General features: G+C 35.7%; 1 protein-coding gene across 2 annotated transcripts in view; it reads left to right on the top strand.

Moving 5' to 3' along the window:
- The window catches only part of EXOC6B (exocyst complex component 6B), a 563,942-nt gene that overhangs the window by 411,177 nt on the left and 129,349 nt on the right, over positions 1-23,416 (top strand). For both annotated transcript variants that reach the window (XM_012750057.2, XM_012750059.2), the window contains one exon: positions 18,139-18,212. In XM_012750057.2, the coding sequence (XP_012605511.1) occupies positions 18,139-18,212 (74 nt within the window). The remainder of the gene's footprint in view (positions 1-18,138; positions 18,213-23,416) is intronic.

Below are 23,416 nucleotides of genomic sequence, written 5' to 3'. Positions count from 1 at the left end.
AGATTGGAATTTAGAAAATGTGAGGAAAATATCATTGTCAACTCTTCCATTTAGAAAAGCAGAAATTCTAGACACTTGCATATCAATATATAGGATTTTAAAGTCTTGTCTATAATTTTCCATAATGGTGGTTGATCTCTATTTTACTTCTATTTTTTACTCCTTTTCTGGGAGGAGAAGGTGGTATGGTAGAGTCACTGCTGGGATAATGTACATTTAGATGAGTGAATTGAAGCCTTTGTTTTTATCTTTGTTTAATCACTAAGTAGCTATGAATTTGTGCAACTCACCTAATCTTTGTAGTCATTTGTTAAATGTGAATGGGTTGGATTAGAATATCCAATTGGACCAGATGAATGGGTAGGAGTTAGCCATTCAAGTGGGATGAAGTAGGTTGGGAAGTATGTTCTGACAAAGGTAGATTCTGAGGAAAAATCTGAAGAAATAAAGAACATAGCATATTAGGGAACTAAAATTAGTTCATTGTGACTAGAGAATAGGGTGAGATGAAGTCGAGTAGCTGAAACGAAAGAATGGAAAGATAAGTCATTGTTAGATCTTGCAATACTTACTAAGGAATATATACTTTATTCTGAGAACACTGAGAGGTGTTTATGTTTTATGTTTGAGAGTAACATGATCATTTTCTGCTTTAGAAAAATCACTATGACAAAAAGGAAAAATCTGTAAGAGAAGGGCAAGACTAGATACAGAAACCAGTTAGGAGTAGGGTTGCCAGATAAAAAACTGGATGTCCAGTTTAATTTGAATTTCAGGGGAAAAAATAAATTTCAGATAAACAATGAATAATTTTATAATTTAAGCATGTCCCAGATATCATAGGGTACATGCAGATGTCCCAAAGACTGAAAAAATATTAGAAGCCAAAGAAAATTTGAGAAAGTATACTTTTAGTGGAAGTAGAATGGTAGAAACCAGATTGCAGAGAGTTGAGAAATGAATGGAAGATAAAGAATTTAAATCAGTGTTTGCAAACAAGTCTTTCAGACGTTGATTTGGAAAGAAAGGAAAGAAAGGGTTTATTTCACTGCCTCTGAGAATTTCAGTGGTTATTTTTCTTATGTTGCCATTGTTAAGCCTAATGACTCCAGACTGTTTAATTGTAAATAACTCCAAATACCTTATATAATATAACCAAGAATAAAAGAAAAATTATTTATCTTCTTTGTAGGCATTAGTAAAATCTGCCTAATAATCTTTCTCTTCTTTCTAGCTTTCTCTCTCCTTTCTTTCTGAATGAGGTGCCTTCCTGGAGAAATTCAGGTCTCCCAGTTTTTTTACCAAATTCCAACAGTCAGACTGCTTGAGGCCTGCCCTTCCCCTCTGACTCACTGGAATCTCTTTGTCAGCTGTCTGCCTGTCAGTGGATGGAAACAAGGTGTAGCATAATCCCCTGCCCAGGCAATTAACCAGTGAAATGGGTGAGGTTCTCTACTCTCCCCTACAAAAGCATTTTTGAGAGCTTTTTCAACAAGAAACATTTTCAAGACAGGAGTGCTTTTAATATTTGAAATGCTCATTTATCTCCTATACCTCCTAGCACTTAAGATATTCCTTAAAAAGCACTAGTCTATCATGGGAAGAAGTTACATATGTACCTTAAGAAAAAGCTCATTTTCTTTTCCTCAAACTAACCTAAAGTCTCTTTAAACACCAGTCTCTCCCTTTCTCTCAGCACTGCCTAAGAGTTCAAATGCCTAATGCTTCCTCTAGAGCTCCTGTGGTGTCTGAAAACTATTCCTTGATGCCTTACCTAATAACTACCAGCTTAAGCTCTCGGGTTTCTTTGGCAGGGATTCTCTTGTTTTCCGTTTTGTTTTGTTTATTTGTTTTAGGAAAAAAAGAAAAGGGAAAACTCCACCCCAAACTGAGCTCTTAGTGGCAAGTTTATATTCTCCAGTAAGATGAATCCAAATCTAGCTCTTAACCTCTGAAAATAAATTCATTAGCCTGTATAAGTAGAATGACAGATTATTATTTATATTAATGTTGATCTAATATAAGCATTTAAAATGGATGTTGGATCATTGTTTTAATAGTTTACATTAAAATTCCATCTTTTGAGAAAAAAAATCCCAACTAATTCTGGAACTATTTCATGAAGCAAAGAAAGGAAAACTAGAAAATATAAAAAATATTGACTTCCTCCAGGCAAGATTTGCAGAACTTTTTACTGTGCTATATTGAAGATGATGAAGACTAGTAATAAAGACTGTTCTATTTTAATATCTTTAGATTGTTTATTCATTGAATAGGTGACAATGTAGAGAAGAACACATTGTTCTTTTATTGTATCCAAGTCCAATAATTTTCACATTAGTTTTGCTGGAACATATATGGCTATAGTCTGGATAAATTGTACTGTACTTAATCTGGATTGGACCTCATGTTCTGACCACAATTCTCTGACACCAACTGGGTGTCCTGCAATTCAATCTGATTCTAACACTAACTACCCAGAGTTAACACAGACTCCACAAATTGAGGGGTCAGTCCCACAAGACTGCCCCACTTTAGACTTCAGTTGCAAGTCAGGTATCTCCAAGCCACCTGCACTACCTTACCGCAAATTCAGGGCTCCCCCAAACCCCCTAAGTTTCAGTAATTTGCTGGAATAACTAATAGAACTCACTGAAAACCCTGTACTTATTATTATAGTTTTTTTTTTATTTCATCATACTATGGAGGTACAAACGTTGTTAAGGTTACATATATTGCCCTTGCCTCCCCTCCCCCGTTGAGTCAGAGCTTCAAGCGTGTCCATCCTCCAGGTGGTGTGCATCGCACTCATTATGTAAGTATATACCCATCCCCTCCCCCTCCCACCTACCCGACACCCGATACATTTTTTTTTGACATTTTGGTTACATTTTATTATTATAGTTTTATCATAAAGGATACAACTCAGAAACAACCAAATGGAAAAGACACACAGAGCATGATCAGGGTTGGGGGTGCACAGATCTTCCATGTCCTCTACTCATAGAATCCAGGTATGTCACCCTCCCAGCATATCAATGTTTTCACCAATCAGGAAACTGCACTGAGTTTCTGTGTGCAGAGTTTTTATATAGAGTTTTATTACATATGTATGATTCACTAAATAATTACCCACATGATTAAACTAAATCTCCAATCGTTCTCCCCTCCCTGGAGGTCAGGGATGTGGCTGAAAGTTCCAGTTGTCCAATGATGTGATTGGTCTTTCTGGCAGAGCCAGTCCCTCCCTTCAAACTTTCTAAGAGCCCACCATGAGTCAGCTCATTAACATAAACTCAAACATTATCAAAATGAACTTATTATATAAATAACAAAAAGTATTCCTATCACTCAGGAAATTCAAAGTGTTTTTGAAGGGCTATGCCCAGAGCTAGGGATAAAGACCAGATATATTCTTTTATTATAACACAGACCTCAACAGTATATTTGATTCTGTCCATAGCTTTAAACAAGTGAAATATTATTACCTTCATTTAACATCGGAGACATCTGGCACTAAGAATTTATATGTTTGGTCCAAGGTGACATAACTAGTAAGTTCTAGAAAAGGCTGGAACTTTATTCCCTTAACCAATGACACATTCATTTTCTGTGGACATTAACTTAGAGTATGAGACTAAGTTTTCCTAGCAGACTGCTAGGTCATCCATAAAATTTATGCCAAAGATACATTATCTACTTTCAGTTTGGAAAGCGTTATGCTGGCTTTTTATATTTTTTAATCTAGCACTTTCAATATGAAAAACATCCTGTGTGGAACCTTCCTTAATCATTTCTCTGACATGCAGCTTTTTTCATATTGTTATATGTCATGCCTCCAACCTGCTTGAGAGTCCCGATTGTGAGTCTTGATTCTTTTCCTTTTAATGGTCAGCATTTATTTTGTATTGTATGCTTTTAAAACGTTTTTGAGTTGTAGCTCCAGATTGTTACTGTCATTGTCAGGTTTTAGTCTTAGTGTGCTCATGGCTGAAGAATGACTAGATGCACCAAAGTTAGGCAAGCATGAAAATGAGGTTTATTGAGGACAGAAAGATGGGATTATAGAACAAGAGCAAGATATAGGTTTACAGAGCATGGTACATAAGCCACAGATGACGACCAGGCCTATTACTGCAGCAAAGGGAGAGCAGAAGAAGGGTGGAAAAAGGAGTAGGTTATGTCTGATGTAACTATTTTGGAACTCTGGAGTCTACTGAAGACTTGCAAAATCCAGGGGAAGGCTTGGACTTTAAAGTTTGGTTAATTTTGATTGATTTTATTTCTTAGTGTAGTAGCAACTACCCATCCACAGCTGCCAGCTCTGTGGCAGGCAAGTGTGTACGTGTTCCCAAAGCAACTTGCACACACCTTTTGGGAGCCAGGATGAGCAAAAATTACCTTGCCCTTCAAATATCGGTTATTCGTGTTCTGATCACTGAATGCTTCTTCTAATCACAGAGATTTAGACAAAGAGGCAGATAGCCATTGTTGGTCTTCCCAGATTGTTGAAAGCCCCTCCCCTTCTAGCTGAAGTGATATCCAGGAGATGTAAAAGGCTGGTACTATTTTTTCTTCCCTCCATTTTTGCTTTTTCTCCTTTTGGGAGCCAAACATTCAAGACTAGGACATTCAAAAGCAACTTCAGATTGAGAAAAATTAGAAACTCACTGCACAAGTCCAGGAAAAGATGCAGGCTCAGAAAAGATGTAACAAGACCTAAAGTTTTACACATCAGCCTGAACCTTGATACAAACACAGCCTGCAACAATCAACAAAACAAAAACAATAGACAAAAACAATAACAATAACAGAAAGTAGCAAACCCTGGGTAAGAGGGAGAATCTGTTTTTCAGAGTTACCACATTATTAGATTCAAACATCTAGTTTTCATTTAAAAATCATAAGGAATACAAAGAAAGAGGAAAGTAAGGAAAAAGGTAAATCAAGAAAAACTTCCCCTGAAAAAACCTGATGGTGGAACTATTAGACAAAGACTTTAAAACAAGTGCCTTAAAGATGTTCAAAGAACTAAAGGAGATGTGGAGAAACTCAAGGAAATGATGTATGGGTAAAATGGGAATCTCAGTGAAGGATAGAAAACCTAAAAGGAAGCTGAAAAAAAATTCTGGAACTTAAAAGTACAATAACGGAAATGAAAAAATTACTAGAGGAATTCAAAGGCAGATTTGAGCAAAAATTTAAAATAATCAGTGAATGTGAAGATGAGACAATGGACATTATTGAGTTTGAGGAACAGAAAGAAAAATGATTATAAAAAAGTAAACAGAGCTTAAATAATGAAAGTACACTAGATAGTCACTTGAAACCATATGAAGAAATAAAGATCTCTATCCAGGTATATACATGGACAATTATAAAAATTAGTACTATTATACATTTTAACATTATTACATTATAACAAAGATGGCGAATTTTGTCAAATGCCCTTTCTCCATCTATTAAGATAATCATATGGTTTTTGTCCTTCATTCTTTTAATATGGTGAATCACATTTATTGATTTGCATATACTGAATCACCATTCTTGCATCTGAAGAATAAATTCCCCTTGATCGTGGTGTATAATCCCTTTTTTTGTGCTATTGAATTTGGTTTTCTAGTGTTTTGTTGAGGATTTTTGCATTTATGTTCATCAGAGATATTGGCCTATAATTTTCTTTCCTTGTAGCATCTTTTCTGGCTTTGGTATAAAATTAATGTTGGCATTGTAAAATGAGTTTGTATTCAGTATCCTTACTTGTTATTGGTCTGTTCAGATTTTCTATTTCTTCATGATTCAATCTTGATAGGTTTTATATTTCTTGGAATTTATCCATTTCTCTAAGTTATTAATATTTGGGGCATATAATTATTCATAGTAGTTTCTTATAATCCTTTATATTTCCATGATATCATTTGTAATATTTCCTTTTTGATTTATAATTTTACTTATTTGAATCCTCTTTTTAATTTTTGGTTAGACTAGCTAAAGCTTTGTCAGTTTTATCTTTTCAAACAAACTCAACTCTTAATTTTATTGATCTTTTCTATTGTTTTTCTAGTCTCTCTGTTTCATTTATTTCTGCTCTGATCTTTATTATTTTCTTCCTTCTCCTAATTTTGGGCTTAATTTGTTTTTCTTTTTGTAGCTCCTTCTTGTGTCTACTTAGGTTTTTTTATTTGAGAACTTTTCTTTTTCTTAATATAGCTATTTATTAGTAAAAACCTATCTCTAAAAAACTACTTTCTGTGCATCTCATAAGTTTTAGTATTTTGCATTTCCATTTTCATCTCAAGATACTTTTTGATTTCCCTCTTTGATTTCTTATTTGATCCATTGGTTGCTCAGGAGTGTTTTTCTTAATTTACATACACTTCTGAGTTTTCAGAACTTCTTGTTATTTTGTAGTTTTATATACAAATTGTGGTCAGAAAGATGCTTAAAATGGTAGTAATCATCTTAAATTTCTTAAGACTTGTTTTAGATCAGCATGTGATCTATCCTGGAAAATGTTCTCTTTGCACTTGAGAAGAATGTATATTCTGCTACTGTTGGATGGAATGTTCTGTATATATCTGGTAGGTTCAGCTGGTCTACAGTATTGTTCAAGTCTGTTGTTTCCTTATTTTCTCTCTGAATGGTCTGTCCATTTTTGAGAGTGTGGTATTGAAGTTTTTACTATTATATTGTATTGTTCCCTATTTTCCCTTCATCTCTATTAATATGTGCTTCACAAATATATGTATTTACAACTGTTATTATATTTACAACTGTTATGTCATCGTGGTGAATGGATTCCTTTATTGTCATATAGTTACCTTCTTTGTCTCTTGTGAAAGATTTTTACTGAAAGTCTATATTTTTGTCTAAGTATAAGCATCTCTGCTCTCTTTTAGTTATCATTTGCATGGGATGCCTTTTTCTTTTGCTTTACTTTCAGTCTATGTGTGTCCTTAAAGCTAAAGTGAGTTTCTTGTTGGCAGCATATTGTTGGGTCGTAATTTTTATTCACTTGACCACTCTGTATCTTTTGAATGGAGAATTTAATTTACTTACATTGAAAGTAATTCTTCATATGGGAGAACTTTCTATTACTATTTTGTTTTTGGTGTTTACTGATTGTTTTGTAGTTCCTTTGTTCTTTTCTTATTTTACGGTCTTCCTTTATGATTTGTTGAATTTTTTGTTAGTGATATGCTGTAATTCCTTTTATCTTTATCTTCTTTTATCTATTAGTGTTTTTTTCTTTGAGGTTACCACAGGGTTTACATAAGACATTTTGTTGTTATAACATTTTATTTTAAGCTAGTAACAACTTAATTTCAACCTTCCATTTTATGTTATTGATGTCACACTTTATATCTTTTATAATCACATATTCATTAACAATTTATTAGACTCATAAATATTTTTAATATTTTCTTTAACTTTTATAATGTAATTAAAATGATTTACTCACTATTACAGTATTATAGGATTCTTTTTTTAAATTTCAGAATATTGTGGGGGTACGAACATTTTGGTTACCTATAATACCTTTGCCTCGCCCAAGCCAGAGCTGCAAGCATGCCCTTCCCTAATACAATGCTCTTCACACACGTTAGTTGTGAATTTACCCACCCCTGCCACACTCCTACCTGACTGGCATCTGATGAATATTACTTCCACGTGTGCACCTTAGTGTTGATCAGTTAGTACCAATTTGATGGTAAGTAGATGTGGTGCTTGTTTTTCCATTCTTGTGATACTTCCCTTCAAAGGATGGGCTCAATCTCTATCCAGGATAATATAAGGGGGGTTAGTTCATCATTGTTTTTTGTAGTTGAGTAGAACTCCATGGTATACATATACCACATTTTATTAATACACTCATGTATTGATGGACACTTGGATTGTTTCCACATCTTTGCAATTGTGAATTGTGTTGCCATAAACATTCGAGTGCAGCTGTCTTTATTATAGAGTGTCTTTTTTTACTTTGGGTGGATGCCTGTTAGTGGGATTGCTGGATCAAATGATATTTCTATTTTTAGTTCTTTGAGCTATCTCCAAATTATTTTCCACAGGGGTTGTACTAATTTGCAGTCCCACCAGCAGTGTAAGAGTGTTCCTCCCTCTCCACATCCATGCCAGCATTTGTTGTTTTGGGACTTTTTGATAAAGGCCATTATGACTGGAGTTAAGTGATATCTTATTGTAGTTTTGATTTGCATTTCCCTAATGATTTTAGAAGTTAAGTACTTTTTTATATGTTTGCTGCCATTATTCTGTCTTCTTTTGAAAAGTTTCTGTTCATGTCCTTTGCCCAATTTTTGATGGGGTTGCTTGACTTTTTCTTATTAATTTTCTTAAGTTCTATATAGATTCCTGTTATCAGCCCTTTATCAGATGTGTAGCCTGCAAATATTTTCTCCCGTTATGTAGGCTGTCTATTTGCTTTAATGATAGTGTCCTTGGCTGTGCAGAAGCTTTTCAATTTTATCAGGTCTCATTTATTTTTGTTGCTGCTGTGATTGCTTTGTGGGTCTTCTTCATAAACTCTTTGCTTAGGCCAATGTCTATAAGAGTTTACCCAACATTTTCTTCTAAAATTCTTAAGGTTTCACCCCTTAGTTTTAAGTCCATTAACCATTATGAGTTGATTTTTGTGAGGTGAAAGGTGGGGATCTAGTTTCAATCTTCTGCATGTGGTTATCCAGTTTTCCCAGCACTATTTATTGAATAGAGATTCTTCTTCCCGTTGTTTTTTTGTCTGCTTTGTCATAGATTAGATGACAATATGAAGATGGTTTTATATCTGGGTTCTCAGTTTTGTTCCAAAGGTCTATATCTCTGTTCTTGTGCCAGTAACATGTCGTTTTGGTTACTATATCTTTGTAGTAAACCTTGAAGTGTGGTAGACTGATGCCTCCCAATTTTTTCATTTTCCTCAAGATTCCTTCTATACAAGGTCTTCTCTGGTTTCATACAAAGTGTAGAATTATTGTTTTTAGATCTGTAAAGAATGATGATGATATTTTAATAGGGATTGCATTAATTCTCTAGATCACGTTAGGTAGTATGGACATTTTAACAATATTGATTCTGCCAATCCATGAGCATGGTAATGTTTTCCATCCATTTACATCAGCGATTTCTTTTCTCAGTGTTTCATAGTTCTCCCTATATAGGTCTCTCACCTTCGTTAGTATTCTGAATTAGTCTATGTATTTACATTTATCAGTGAGTTTTATACAGTCATGTTATTAGTTACTGTCGTTTTTTTCAACTTGAAAAACTTCCTTTAGCATTTTTTTATAAGGCAAGTCTTATGGTAATGAATTGCTTCAGGTTTGCTGTCTGGGACTATCTTTATCTCTCCTTCAATTTTGAAGGACAACTTTGCTGGGTATAGTATTCTTTGTTATCAGGGTTTTTTTGTTTGTTTGTTTTTCTTTCACTAGTTTGAATATGTCATCCCATTCCATCCTAGCTTGCAAGATTTCAAATGAAATGACTATTGATAGCTTTATAAAAGTTCCCTTTTATTTGACAAGGCTCTTCTCTCTTTCTGCTTTCAAGATTTTCTCTTTTTATTTGACTTTCAACAATTTGATTTTAATATGTCTGTGATAGTCTTCTTTGAGTTAGTCCTGTATGGGATCCTATGAGCTTCCTGATTGTGAATGTTAACATTGCTCCCAAGATTTGAGTTTTCAGACAGTATTTTTTTAAATAAGCTTTTTGTTCCTCCATTTTCTTGGGATTCTTATAATTTGTATATTCATATGTTTGATTGTGTCCTACAAATACCTTATATTTTCTTCACCATTTTTCATTCTTTTTTCTTTGTATTTCTCTAGTTGGCTAATTTTAAATTACCTATCTTTGAGTTTACTAATTCTTCTGCATGATCAAGTCGACAGTTGGAACTCCCTATTGAATTTTTTAGTTCTGTCATTATATTCTTCAATTCCATTATTTCTGTTTGGATCTCTTTTATGGTTTTAGTTTATTAAATTTCTTATTTTGTTCATGCATTGTTTTCTTAATTTCATTTTAGTTGTCCTTCCAACACAGTTGTCTGCTTTCTTGCATCTCATTGGGCTTCTTTAAGATGATTATTTTAAATTATTTTTTAGTTAAATGGTCTTCATTTCTTTGGAGTTAGTTACTGGAGGTTTATTAGTTTCCTTTCATGGTGTCATTTTGCTTATTTTGTTTGTTTGTTTGTTTATTATCTGTTGAGGCTTGCATTAGTATCTAGGTATTTGAAGGAGCAAACACCTCTTCGAGCTTTTCCAGACTTGTTTAAGCAAATAGAGGTCTTCTATTTTTGGGTCCTGTCTTAATAAGATTGTGCTGCTATAACAAAATACCTGAGACTGGGTGATTTATTAAATACCTGAGACTGGGTAATTTATTAACAACAGAAATTTATTTCTCACAGTTCTGGAGACTGGGAAGTCCAAGATCAAGTCACAAACAAGTTCAGTTGTTTGGTAAAGGCTGCTTTTGCTTTAAAGATGGCACCTTGATGCTGCATCTAGAGGATGGGAACACTATGTCTTCACCTGGTAGAAGGTGGAAGGACAAGAAAGGATGAACGCCCTCTATCAAAACCTTTTATAAGTGTAACCAATCCCATTCATGAGCAGATCCCTCATCATTCAATCACCTCCCCAAGGCCACACCTCCCAATATTATTGCATTGGAGATTAAGTTTCAACATGAATTTTTGAGGGAACAAAAACATCCAACCATAACAGGTTCATTTGCCAATGAGATCTCCTTCAGGATATTGAGTGGGATTGGAGCAGGTTATATGGTTGTTGCTGGTTTCACCGTGGGGTCCACGGTAGGCAAGACTACAACTATGCCCTTTAGCAGCTATAGATCTTTCCTCACCCATAGGTGGCCTGGACTGCCTCCAGGACCTTGGTTTATAGGTTGGAAGGGGATGTAAGTTTATTTCAGGATCCACAGATGGCAGACTTATTAATAGGTACACTGATGAGTGTGGTTTCCTCCAATTCACTAGGAGGGCAATTGCTAGGTCACTGAATGGGTCCCTAGGAAGTTAGCACTTGCCCCTGACTGTGACTGAGAGGGACTGGAATTCAGTCACAGAGCTGCTTCAAGGTTCACTGCCAAGACCAAGATCTGTAGGCCTGCTTCTGGGGGGCACAGATAAGTATGTCTCCTTCTGAGTCTCTTTGTAGTAATGACTACTCTCATATGGCAGTTGAGAGGACCTAGAATCAAGTTTCAAGGCCTTCTCAGGATCTACTGTAGAATTGAGGTCAGCAGTCTTGCCCCAGAACCTGAGTGCATGTCTCCCCCTGAATCTCTCTGTGGACAGGGCTATTCTCAGACCACAGCTGAGATGGACTGGAGTTTGAATCTTAGTATTTTTTCAGGGTCCTGAGCTGAAACCAAAGTCAGCAGTGATGTCACCCAAGGCACAAGTGAGCATGACTCCTACTGATTCCTTTCTGGATCCTTTCCTACTTTTGGTAGCAGGATTAGCCAAGGCGAAATAGGACTAGGGCCATGTCTACAGGATGTCAGGGTTGTTTCCAGGACTGGAAACAGTTGACAAATCTACCACCTAAGCACAGTTAGGCCCTCTCAAAAGTTCTCTCTTTGTACTTGAAATTCCCCAGGATTTCACAGTGCTTTCACAAAAAGCATTTTTGTCTATGGATGACTGTAAAATTATTGTTGCTACATGTGGATAAATGTGGAAGACCTCCTATTCCACCATCTTGATGCCATTACTCCAACATGGGAACAGTTTTTACATGCTTATTGGTCATTTATATATTTTCCATTGTGAAGTGTCTGCTTTATGTTCACCTATTTTCAGTTGTTTTTAAATTATTATTATTGAGTTATAATTTATTATATGTTCAAGATACAAGTCCTTTGCCAGACATGTTTTATGGATATTTTCTGTAAGTCTATGACTTATTTTTCTTTTTGTTTATTTTTTATTGTGGTAAGAACACATACATGAAATCTACCCTTTTAACAAATTTTTAAGTGTGCAGTACAGTATTGTTAACTATAGGCACAATTCCCTTAGCCGGCTACCCTTTTGAAGTGGGAGATCTAGTGAGTTACATATTTAACATATAAAAAACAAATAATTTACATCATAGAGTCATGCCCTAGATAATTAATGGTAGCTAATTTTTATGATCACGTATTCATACAAGCATGCCTACACAAGCATAGTCAGTTGAGTCTCCAATGAGGTTTACCCTTCCATCTCCTCCCCATCCTTTCTCTCTCCTTGACATTGTTCTCCTTCATTTTTACTTCCTTATGTTCTGGCCGACCTTTCTCTGACCAGTAGGGCCTGGAGTGGATTCCCAATGGAGTCCATCAACTCCTCTCTGTAATTAGCTTAGTGGAGCCTCTGTGAAGTGATGCAAGAAGGCTTTGGCTTCCCCAGAGCCACACTTCGTAGTCTAGCACAGCCCTTATCTGTTGCTCCAGGGAGCTAGATACCAGGAAACCATTATGTTAATACAGAAACAACAGCTCCTATTTTTTTCAATTCCACAGAAAAACACATGTGACCTGACATGATCTTAAGATATAAACAAATATCTAGTATTACTTTAGTCTTCGGGGTACTGAGTTTTCTTACTTATCTGGCATTTTGGCCTAAACCAAATCCCTAGTACATTCAGTAAGAGTAGGTGATACTAGCTTGTCCATTGTGTGAACTGGAAGTTTGCTAGGAGCAACAGTATACTGATGTTATCTAAGAACCTCTCCGTAACATTTTACAGATTATTTTTTCGCCTTCCTCTTATTTGAGCAAATTATATTTTCCTTTCCAAATTGCTATTTTACCTACTTGCCAGACAGTATATTAGTTTCGCTTTTCTGAAATGTATTTTATCTTGTTGCTCGGCTCCCTTTGTAAACCACTTTTGTTCTGTGGACATTTTGCAAAGATTCAGAAAAATTAGTTTTATATTGTTTCTTATAGGCTCCTTTTGATTAAACTCCTAAGTGTTCTATCTGTGTCTATAAATTACAGACCAATGTAGTCATTTTGACTTCTCAAAGCCCCTTCTAACTCTAACTCTACCATTTTATTCTAATTTAGTATTCTGTGCTCTTTTATGTATTTTGTTTTCTGCAGCCACACATGAATGTACCAGAAAATTAAAGTGAAAAAATTGTTTTTCTTTCCCCCTCTAAGTGACAGTTTAAGATTAGCCTTTAAGAAGTCTAGAAAGTATTTTTGAAATTAGTGGAATCCTTCTTTTTTCCCCTTTGGTGAGTTAATTTCATTAAATGTGAAGATTATTAAAAATGTACATTTTAAGCATATTTTTGAAAAATTAATATTGTTTTAAAAATGATTACCACATCTCATAGATTTATGTGTATACGAAAATGTGAAGGGTTGTTGGATATTTGGCAGGTAAGATAAGTTTATTAGTGATTTTCTTTCTTCTCTCGTATCTTTACTGACCATAAGCTTTCTTTCCTGTAACTTTGTATACCCCCTTTTAATTTGATTTTTCTTTGAGACAGGGTCTCACTCTGTCAACCAGGCTGGAGTACAGTGGCACGATCATAGCTCACTATAACCTTGAACTCCTGGCTCAGGCAATCCTCCTGCCTCAGCCTCCCAAGTAGCTAGGGATTACAGGCTTTTTAATTTTTTTAATGAAAATATTTCCTTCATACACTTCAATGAGTTGGCAATTTCCTCACTGAAAGATTTTGCACATTTGCAAATTGGATATTAGAGTCAGGCACTGATACCAACTTAGACTGTGTGTCCCTACTATGCATGACTGGACATTAGACTATGAGTCTCTGCCATGCATGACTGGACAAGGGCAGGGTAGAGCTGCAGGGGAAAGCCAGGCTTTCTGGAGAATGCGTTGATACTGGTCAGAGGCTCTACTAAGCTGAACAAGTTTTCTAAGAGGAAGCCACCTTGCCAACCTCTCTGGAACTTTGATTCAGTCCCCAAGTAATAGGAGTTGGTCAAAGGTAAGGTGTGGTTCTGTGTTAGTAGAACAAGCACCTTGATTTCCTTACTGATTCTTTGGAAACTTTGGCGCTATTAATAGTTTGAATCACTTAGAGAACAAAAACCTATTATGGATCCTGGAATCCAAAGACAAGTCCCTTTGTGAACTTGTCCTCACAAAGGGACTTGTCCATAGTGGCCCATGTATCCATTGGTTCTACTTAGCCACAATTGCACGTATTTACCCTTTTTTATGATATCAAAAGAAAGAAGATTTTTATTAATGATTCTAAAGGGAGGCTTCTTATATGTACATATAATCAATTTGTGGATGTATCAGCATATCACATGAAGCTAGGAGCCTCTCACCCCTCTTTTATGTGTGATTTTCCTCCTCTCTATCAAGCAGCATCTGAGAATTTGGCTGTGTAGACCTATCCCTGTTGCCTATAATGCTAAATCTTGAACAAATTATATCTCTTGTCACTAGAGAAGGTACTGCTACATCAGCACACCAATAATGTGCGCATGTGTGTGTGTTCTTCAATTTCCTTTTCTCAGGTTATATAAGTGGTTTGTGTTCATTTTTAAAGTTTATGATATATAAAGAAGAAGAAAATACCCTTACAACCATCCTTTCTGTAGTAGCCTTGGTTAACATTATAAAGTGAGTGCTTGCTGTCATATCTGTGGATAATATATTTTATATAGTCAAAATGAGACTATATGTATAAATTCCTGTTTATTTTTTGAAGTATTTACCCTTTCTCATGTTATTACCATTTTTCATATATTTAAAAAGTTGATTCTAAGAGGACAATCATGTTTGTAAGGGTTCATTGAGTCACAAAGCTATAGGAGAGCTATTTTATGCATTTATTAAATTTTTAAATAATATTATTGAAAATTACTGTTCTGTGGCTAACACACTAGTAACTTCCTTTAAATAAAGCAATTAAATATCTACCTATAAATAAATTTGCATTGCCAGTTTACTGACTGATCATCATCAGTGAATGAAAGCTGACTTTCTTCTAATGTTTTGTCCTTGATATAGAACAGTGGTTTTAACCTTTTTTGGGTCACTGACCCTCTGAGAATTCAATGAAAGCTATGAGCCATCTTTGCAAAGAAATGCATATTTACACAAAAAACTAATTATAATGATAATCAATTATGATATGCTGGGCACTCTGCCAACTGCTTTGCATGTGTTATTTTGTTTAATCCTCATAGCAGCACTATAAGGAATGCTTTCTTATTATCCTCATTTTTGAGATAAAGATTCTGAACTTAAAAAGATCAAGTAATTTGTGTAAGCACCTGAGCTACTAAGTAGAGAGCTGGGGCTCATACTCTGATTTTTATGGCCCCAAAGCCCATCCTCTTAATCATTGTGCATGTAATTTGTAATTTTAGGGAGCTCAAGAATTCCTAAAGCCTGTTTATTGATACTCAAATTAAAGGCTTCTTACCTATTGCAATCCAAAAATTTTCATTGGCAGTGAAGAGTGTATGTGGTTAATGAATCTTACTATTTGTGCAATTTATTTAATTAAAACACAATATTTGTTGAGCATCTGCTATTTTGAATACTTGTTAGGTTTTGTGTGATAGTCCTATAATAATCCATAGGAGTTTACTGTCTACATGGGAAAAGAAGAATTATATACATAAAGCAATAAGAAAAACACAGATATGAAGTTGAATGTAATATTTAGACATTTTCATAAGCTGTATTTAAAATTAATCTCTTTACTTTGTCATACCTGATGCAATTGTCATTCTTTGAGTCCCTGATATATAAAAGGGAAAATCAAATCTAAAAGGGCATATCCTTTGAGAACCTGGAAGATTCAGTGTGTCATAAAAATGAGGTTTATAAAGTGACTCAGACAATCTAATGTTCATCACGTCCAGATTCCAAATGGTTTCATCCACTTCATCTGTTAGCCCAAGGATCACACCCAATAAGGAGATTCAGGAATGTGTAGCTAGCTCCCAAACATTCCAATTGTGTATCCAAGGATAATTCTGTTGATTTGGACATATATAGGACAGCAGAACATGTTGATAGTTGCTGTATTTTGACTCAATTAGTGTTCCTGCTAACAGAGGACTTCAAATGCTTCAGCATAGACTTGAGCCATGCAATATTGATAGTGATAATCTATCAACCATGGAAGAAACCATCAAGCATAGAAAGCGTAATTAAGCTGACCACCTAACAATCAGGCCTGTCAAAGAGTGGTTGTAACTATAATTCAAAGAACTGCTGTTAACAGGAACATAGTATGGCCAAATTGTGCATTTAACTCAAATAGCTTCTGTATATGAGGTCATCACAGATAATGGTTATAGGAGGTATGAAAGATGGAGTATAGCAAGCTTTCTGTCAACATGGCCATCATCAAGTATTTGTACAGTTTTAGAATTTTACTCTTTTAAAACTTTTATCACTTGGGCTACATATGAAAGAATTTATAAATGACATTTGAATGTTCTTCTCAAACCAAATAGAAATTTTAATACTGCTAATCATGCTATATAGTTTATCTCTTTCCATTTATGAATCATTATTTGAAATGTGTATAATAATAATTTCATATATAATTGTTTAATACATTTGTGCTATATTTTAATGAGTTGAAGAAATGGCTTTATATTTTATTTCATATACTGTTCCCATAATCCTGGCAATCTAAGTTGTTGGCATTATTTTTTAAAAGTGGGGCAAGGATTTTATGAAACCCTGTTATGTCTAAGAAGCCCTCAGATGAAAAATATTTTTAAAGAACAGAAATTCCTGTCATTGTTCACAAATTTTCATTTGAGTCTGTCCAGCTACTAACTATTGGAAGTAATTGTCCAGACATATATGCAAATATCTTCATGGATTTTATTTAATTTCAAAAGAAGAATATAATACCAAAGCTCTGTAGTTTCCTAAATATAGCCCTGGAGAAAAATATAATTGAAATAAAAACATTTCTTTTCATATTTGCTTTGAACAGATACTTGAGTTGTTTTTGATATAAATAGTAGATAGGATATTGGCTACACCAAGAGAATGGAAGACATAGTAACTATCTAGATTTTGAATTGGTTCTGTATGTGTGTGTATAGGGAACTTAAGACCTTTCGATTCATAATAAGCAGGGCTCAGAGACAATAAAACTTGACATTCTTAACTGTTACTAGTTTTTGTCCCTATAGCCCTGTACAGTTATCTTCTTGTTAACAATGTGGAAGCCAGAGTCATAAACTGAGCATGGACCCAAGGCGCCACTGTAAATTGCAAATAGCATTCATGTAGTATTCTCGACTTAACACTAAATTGGGGTAGAGGGAGAAGAAAAAAGAATTTTTCACAGTAGAATGGAAGTAGAAGTCAAGGACAAAGAATACACTAGAAGGACAGACATGTGCAAATGTTCTCTAAGTTTTGTAGTGAGATTTATTCAGATGGGCCTTTTCATATCTGCAAATACTCCTTTGCTCAAAAGCCAAGTACTGGATCAGTGCAGCCTTTGCTGCTATGGGGTGTGTGTGGGTGTGTGTGTGTGTGTGCACGCGCACGCGGGTGTGCGGGCATGTGCATGTGTGTGTATGTGTGTTGGCAATAATGCACTCATGAGATAATACAAATAATCAGGGAGGGAATAATTAATGATGTGGCAGGGAATATTTTTTGATAAATGCTTGGGGAATGAGGTGACAAGCGTGAAATTAGAAAATTCCTTCAGCGATCTAAAATATAAATAGCTTTCGGAACTGAAAAGAGTTTCACAGCTGAAGATTTTATTGTGTTGAGAGGAAAAACTTTTTTCTCTCCCCCACTCCCTCCTCCTTTGCAAGTTGTTTGTCCATTCACAAAACAAATACTCTGAAGCCCAGCGCGGCTCATGGGAATAAATTTCAGGTCGAATTAGTACAGTTTCCTTGCTGTCAGGATGCTGGAATTAATGGTGTTTTGATGACACGAATTTTGAAGGGCGAACAAAGAAGCTGAAGGGAGAGAGACATGACTCCTTAGAAGCTTGGTCCTCCTCTCCCCCAGCCTCTCTTGTCTTCCCTGTCATCCGTCTGCCAATCTCCCTGTCCATGGTTAGTTAAAGGCGCTTTTTATCCTCTTTTCTTTCCCACAGAGTTTGCCAGATCCGGCCCGGTGCCTGGGTTCCAGGAGGACACGCTGCAGTTGGCCTTCATCGACTTGAGACAAGTAAGTCTTTGTGTTTTTGTTTTTTGTTTTTCTTTTAAGATGTGTGACTGAAGACCATCAGGTCTTAAGGAAAAGGGGAGGGGAGGGGATTGGCATTGGCGATTCACACTGGAGACCTAAGGTTTTTTCCCTGTGTTTGAGGCCACCTCTTTTATTTAGCTATCTGGGATCCTTAGCTATGGTGGAGTTAAAGGTTTTGTGGGTAGAAGGAAAGGCAGGGGGTGGGAGGAGGGACACAGAGAGTAGAGGGACTCAAGTGACCCTCAAGTGATGTGACCCATTGTGCTGTGGTTGGCTTCTGTAGACACAGCAAAAAGATAACTCAGCAAACCAATGCTAAGCAGGTGCACTGATGCAGAGACTGCCTGCAAGGAGAACTTTTATTTGGAGATAATGTGGCCAGCAGCCTTTTAGAAAAATGAAACATTTTACATTCTGGCATGTTGGTTTGGATTGTTGACTTTTTCCCGCTGCCTTAAGTCTTCCCACCTCCTCCTTTGTAGAATGCGGTCAGCCATGAGTGACCAAGTGGTCGTTTTTTGAAGATGTTTAGCAAAGGCCCTACCAGTCATGCTAAGCCTATTAAAGTTATGTGATAAAAGTTGGTACTTAGGCATACCTGAGCTTTGGCAAGTCCGTTAGCTAGAAAGAGTCATTCTATAGGGCTGTTTTTGCAGATTGAAATGGGTGGGTTGGTAGGCCTTGGTGGTTTGGATACACTGGAGCAGGATGGGCGGGGGCTCGATGAGGGAGAGAGTTAACCGGGCTCTGTCATCTCTTCACTCTGAAGATGGATGGGGTTGGATAGAAAGTGTGAATGAAGTAAGAATCAATGACTGATGCTTCTCTCCTATTAAAACAATCTTTTTTTTTTTGTCTGTTTTTAAAAGGGGGCTGGCTTTGTTTCTCCTGCCATAATGATGCAGTGCCTCTTGTTTTCAGAGCTGACATAGTTTGCATTCTGAAAACTTTTAGATGCCCAGGGTATTTCTTAAAGCTGTAGGACCCCTTGTATCAGTAGTCCTTACCACTGTGACTTGATTCATGCTGGAACAGCTTTTAACCCATAATGGATGGCCTGAGCTACTCCTGAATCCTTGTGGATGGGTGGTATAATCTGTCATCTGATGACAATTCTGGAAAGCCCTGTTAAACAGAAAACAGAAAATTGTGTGTCTATAGACCTGCCAAAGTTTGAGGATTCAGGCTGTGTCCCAGAAACGTGTGTCAACTTAATATTTGGGGGCCAGGGTGGGGGTTCTCTTACACATAAAGGCTTTCCCAGCATGATCACAAATGGAATTGAGTATCTCTTCCCACACATAAGACCTTCCACCTGTAGATTTAGCAACTCAACTGAGACGTTCAGATTTTAACCCCTAGACAGATATAAGATTGAAAGTTTGGGATTTTTCTTTATGGTTTTATGGGGTGGTATCTGTAAGATTTCCCCCTCCCCCCTTCTTAGAGTCTTCTAAGCCAATTGGCTTTTCTTGGAAAGCAGAAATCGAATTTCATTGGAGAAACACATCCAAGGAAAAATTTTTCCGTTCTCACTATTCATGAAAAGGAAGTGTGGTCATTCTTTCTAGTTTGTGGTTTTGGTCCCTATGGAAAGCAACTAATGTTCACAGAAAATGTTAACTAAGGGAGTAAGTTAGAAAGCACAGCCAAAATAAGGTGGATCTGAGCCGGGGATGAATGCTCAAGTACTTGTGAGCTCTCAGCACTGTTGTTTTTGCTTTAAGTTCCTATTTTCTATTACATTGCTGTTCCCAGAGTTACTTTTATAATGTTTTAATGGTAGAAACCAAAACTTCAAAATTTTACTGATAATGAAAAAAGTATGCCTTTTCCTATTGAGTCTACTACCTGATGTCTACTTACATCTGTCTCTACTAAAGCAGCTTAAAGGGCTACTGCTTCTAACATAGATCATTTGGAAAACTTCCTTAGCATTTGGTCTATAGCACATTATTATCAAGCCTTAGGTAGGTTGAATCATTGTGAATAATGATCTTTCCACATCCAATGCTGAAAATATTTATTTCTTTGCAGTTCATCTTAGTCATTCCCAAGGCATATTAAGAGTAGGCACCTTTTTAAAAGGAGACTTCTGAACTACAGAGTTGCTCAAACTATAAATGGAAGCCTAGGAGTTTATTTTTGGAGGTGATATCTTTACATTGAATGAGGCATGATTAAGTGTCCTTTTCATGTATTCTTTAGAATCCTAAAACAGAATTTTTGAATTTTGGGGTTGACGCTAATCTTAAAAACATGTATTATAACCTTTGGCTTGATACTTATATCCTTGTACATCATCCCAGACTATGCTTGAATATCCTTCTTTAGGAGAACTCTTTGTCCCAAAGCTGCAAGTTCCACCTTAGGACAATATGATTATTAGAAAGATATTTGTTAAGTTGGCTAAAATCTGTCTCACTTAATATTGACCCTTTGAATATTTAATTTTTTATTCACCCCTAATTTGGGGAGATGGGCTTTCTATTCTTCATTTATTGAGCTCTTATTTGCTTGTAATTGAGTGTTTTTCACATGTAACATTGTTACCTATTCCTCATCCAGTCCTTATATGGTTGATTTAATGGACCGAAACTGGAGACTACTCTCATTGGTCCATGTTTTTCTTTCAGACATTTTATTTTTATTTTTTCGAGACAGAGTCTTGCTCTGTTGCCCGGGCTAAAGTGCCGTGGCATCAGCCTAACAGCAATCTCAAACTCCTGGGCTCAAGCAATCCTTCTGCCTCAGCCTCCCAAGTAGCTAGGACTACAGGCATGCACCACCATGCCTGGCTAATTTTTTCTATATATTTTTAGTTGTCCAGGTAATTTCTTTCTATTTTTAGTAGAGACAGAGGTCTGACTCTTGCTCAGGCTGGTCTTGAACTCCCGAGCTTGAGCCATCCTCCCACCTTTCCACCTCCTGGAGTGTTAGGATTACAGGCGTGAGCCACCATGCCTGGCCTTTCAGACATATTATTACCAACACTTTTTAAAATTCTAAATGGCCAGTATAAAGCTTTTTAGGTCTTTATTCAGTTATCTAGCTTATTAACTGCTTTAATCGTTATGCCTATTATAAGTTGAAGATAAAAACATTAAACAGGAATGGCCAGAGTTAAAGGAATAAGTTAAAGTTGAGGCAAATTATAGGGTATACACCTGTGAAAGAAGGTGCAGCAGAGCAAGGATGTTCTTTTACTGTCATTGAGTATATTTGCCTCAGTAGTTTATATTCATTCGGGTCATGCTTACATGTTCTCTTGTTTTAGAGAATTTCAGACAGTATCAATTGAATGATAATTTTAAAAATACTCAAAACATGGAATATTTGATGAAGTCATCTTTGTATAGACTGTAATGACAGAGTGTCATTTAAAAGCTATAGAATTTCATTAGAAGGCAAATTATATGTGGATAGCAAAACTATTCATCCTTTCTCGCCTGTCCTGTCTATGCTCACTTTCCTACTTCTTAAGGAAAAGAGAGAAATGACATTTTGAATATACAAGCTTTCATGATATTTTACATTTGTATAGCACTTCAGAGTTAAAGTACAAATGAGTTAAATCTCATTTGTCAGATTTCTGGGTTTAGAAAACCTACTATTAATAATGATGTGAATTAGACAATAGAAATCAAAATCCTCTTTAACATTTTATATTTTCTATATTTATAAGCTCATAAAAGTAGGATTGCAGTACAACTTTACATGCAAATATAAATATATGTGTATCTTTCTATCAAAATTTGGGTTAATGCTAAATCTTGAGAAGGACAACTTTATGGGCTGATTTAGTTGACTATCTTGAAGAGGTATGTACATTCCAAGTACTAATAATTGTGGGCCTTTAATGATTCGTATTTGGGAACCGTTTATGAGCAGGACCAATGTAGATTCTCAGTACTTATTTGATCGTTTAACAGTACTATGCCTTGGGATTTTCTTCCGTGGTTAAACATTAAGTATATAATGCTGATGAAAACTAGAATTTGATTTTCACTTCAGTTTATTTTATCAGACTCTGAGTGCCTATTATTTACAAAGCATAACCTAAGTGCTATGGGAATACACAAATGAATATAATATAATCTCTGCCCTCTAGGAGCAAAGGGGTGATGAACAAATACTTGATTCTAATATATAAGGCACACTGTGATAAATATTACAGTAGAGGGATGAAACCATTGTGTATGTTTCAATTATTTCAGCAGTTTTTGCCACATAATAAATCATCCTACAACATATTGACTTAAACAAGAACCATTTATTAAGCTCAAATTTCTACAGATTAGTAATTTAGGGTAGGTTCAGCTGGTCTCACTAATACTTTGAGGTTAGCTGCTAGATTGGCTAAGGACTTGTTGGTCTAGGCCTGCTCTTCGCTAATCCATGTGATCGCCCATCGATCAACAGCCTACACCAGGCTTATTCACAGGGCTTCTTGACAGGTTCCAAGAAAGCAAGAGCAAATGTGCAAACTCCTTGAGGCTTACACTTGAAACTATAGCAAACCATCACTCCCACCACATTCTTTTGGTTAGAGCTAGTCACAAGGCCAACTCCAATTCAAGAAATGAGGAAATAAACTCCAATTTATACTTTAATTGAGATATAAGATATATATAAATAATACAAATCAAGAGCAAGATTATATCTATTAAGTACAAAAAGAAGCCATGAGTGGAGAGGCCTTTGTGACCCTGAATAGTTATAAAATGTTTTATGGAAAAGATACAGAGTTGAACTGAAAAAAAGTTAGGCATTGGTGAAGGAAGAAAGCAATTCATACATAAAAACATTGGCAGATTTGAGTTTTGTTTAAAAACATGGTGGGGGAGGTGTTGGCTTAACTAGGATCTAGACTGTCTTTTTTAAGTATTAGGCTAATCTCTTTAAGTCCCCATTTCTTAATTTCTCTTATTTATTCCTTATGTTTTGCTGTTAAGCTTCTTCATGCACCTCTTTTTTTGATGTCTTGTCTATCCTTCTACTCATTAATTGAGTCCACCCTGAAATATTTCAAACTTCTGTTATTCACGTTCATTTTGAAGACATCTTAACTTCCCCAGATAATTATTTGCATTATTTATTTAATTTATGGCAGTTCACCTTACATGTTTGACCTAAGGCTTAAGGATATCCTTTTCCTTAGTAATATCACAATATTTTCTGTT

This window comes from Microcebus murinus, chromosome 3, assembly GCF_040939455.1.
Source record: "Microcebus murinus isolate Inina chromosome 3, M.murinus_Inina_mat1.0, whole genome shotgun sequence".
Classification (NCBI taxonomy): Eukaryota; Metazoa; Chordata; class Mammalia; order Primates; family Cheirogaleidae; genus Microcebus; species Microcebus murinus.
The sequence above is the reverse complement of the archived record's forward strand: the minus strand, read 5'-3'. Positions and strand labels throughout refer to the sequence as shown.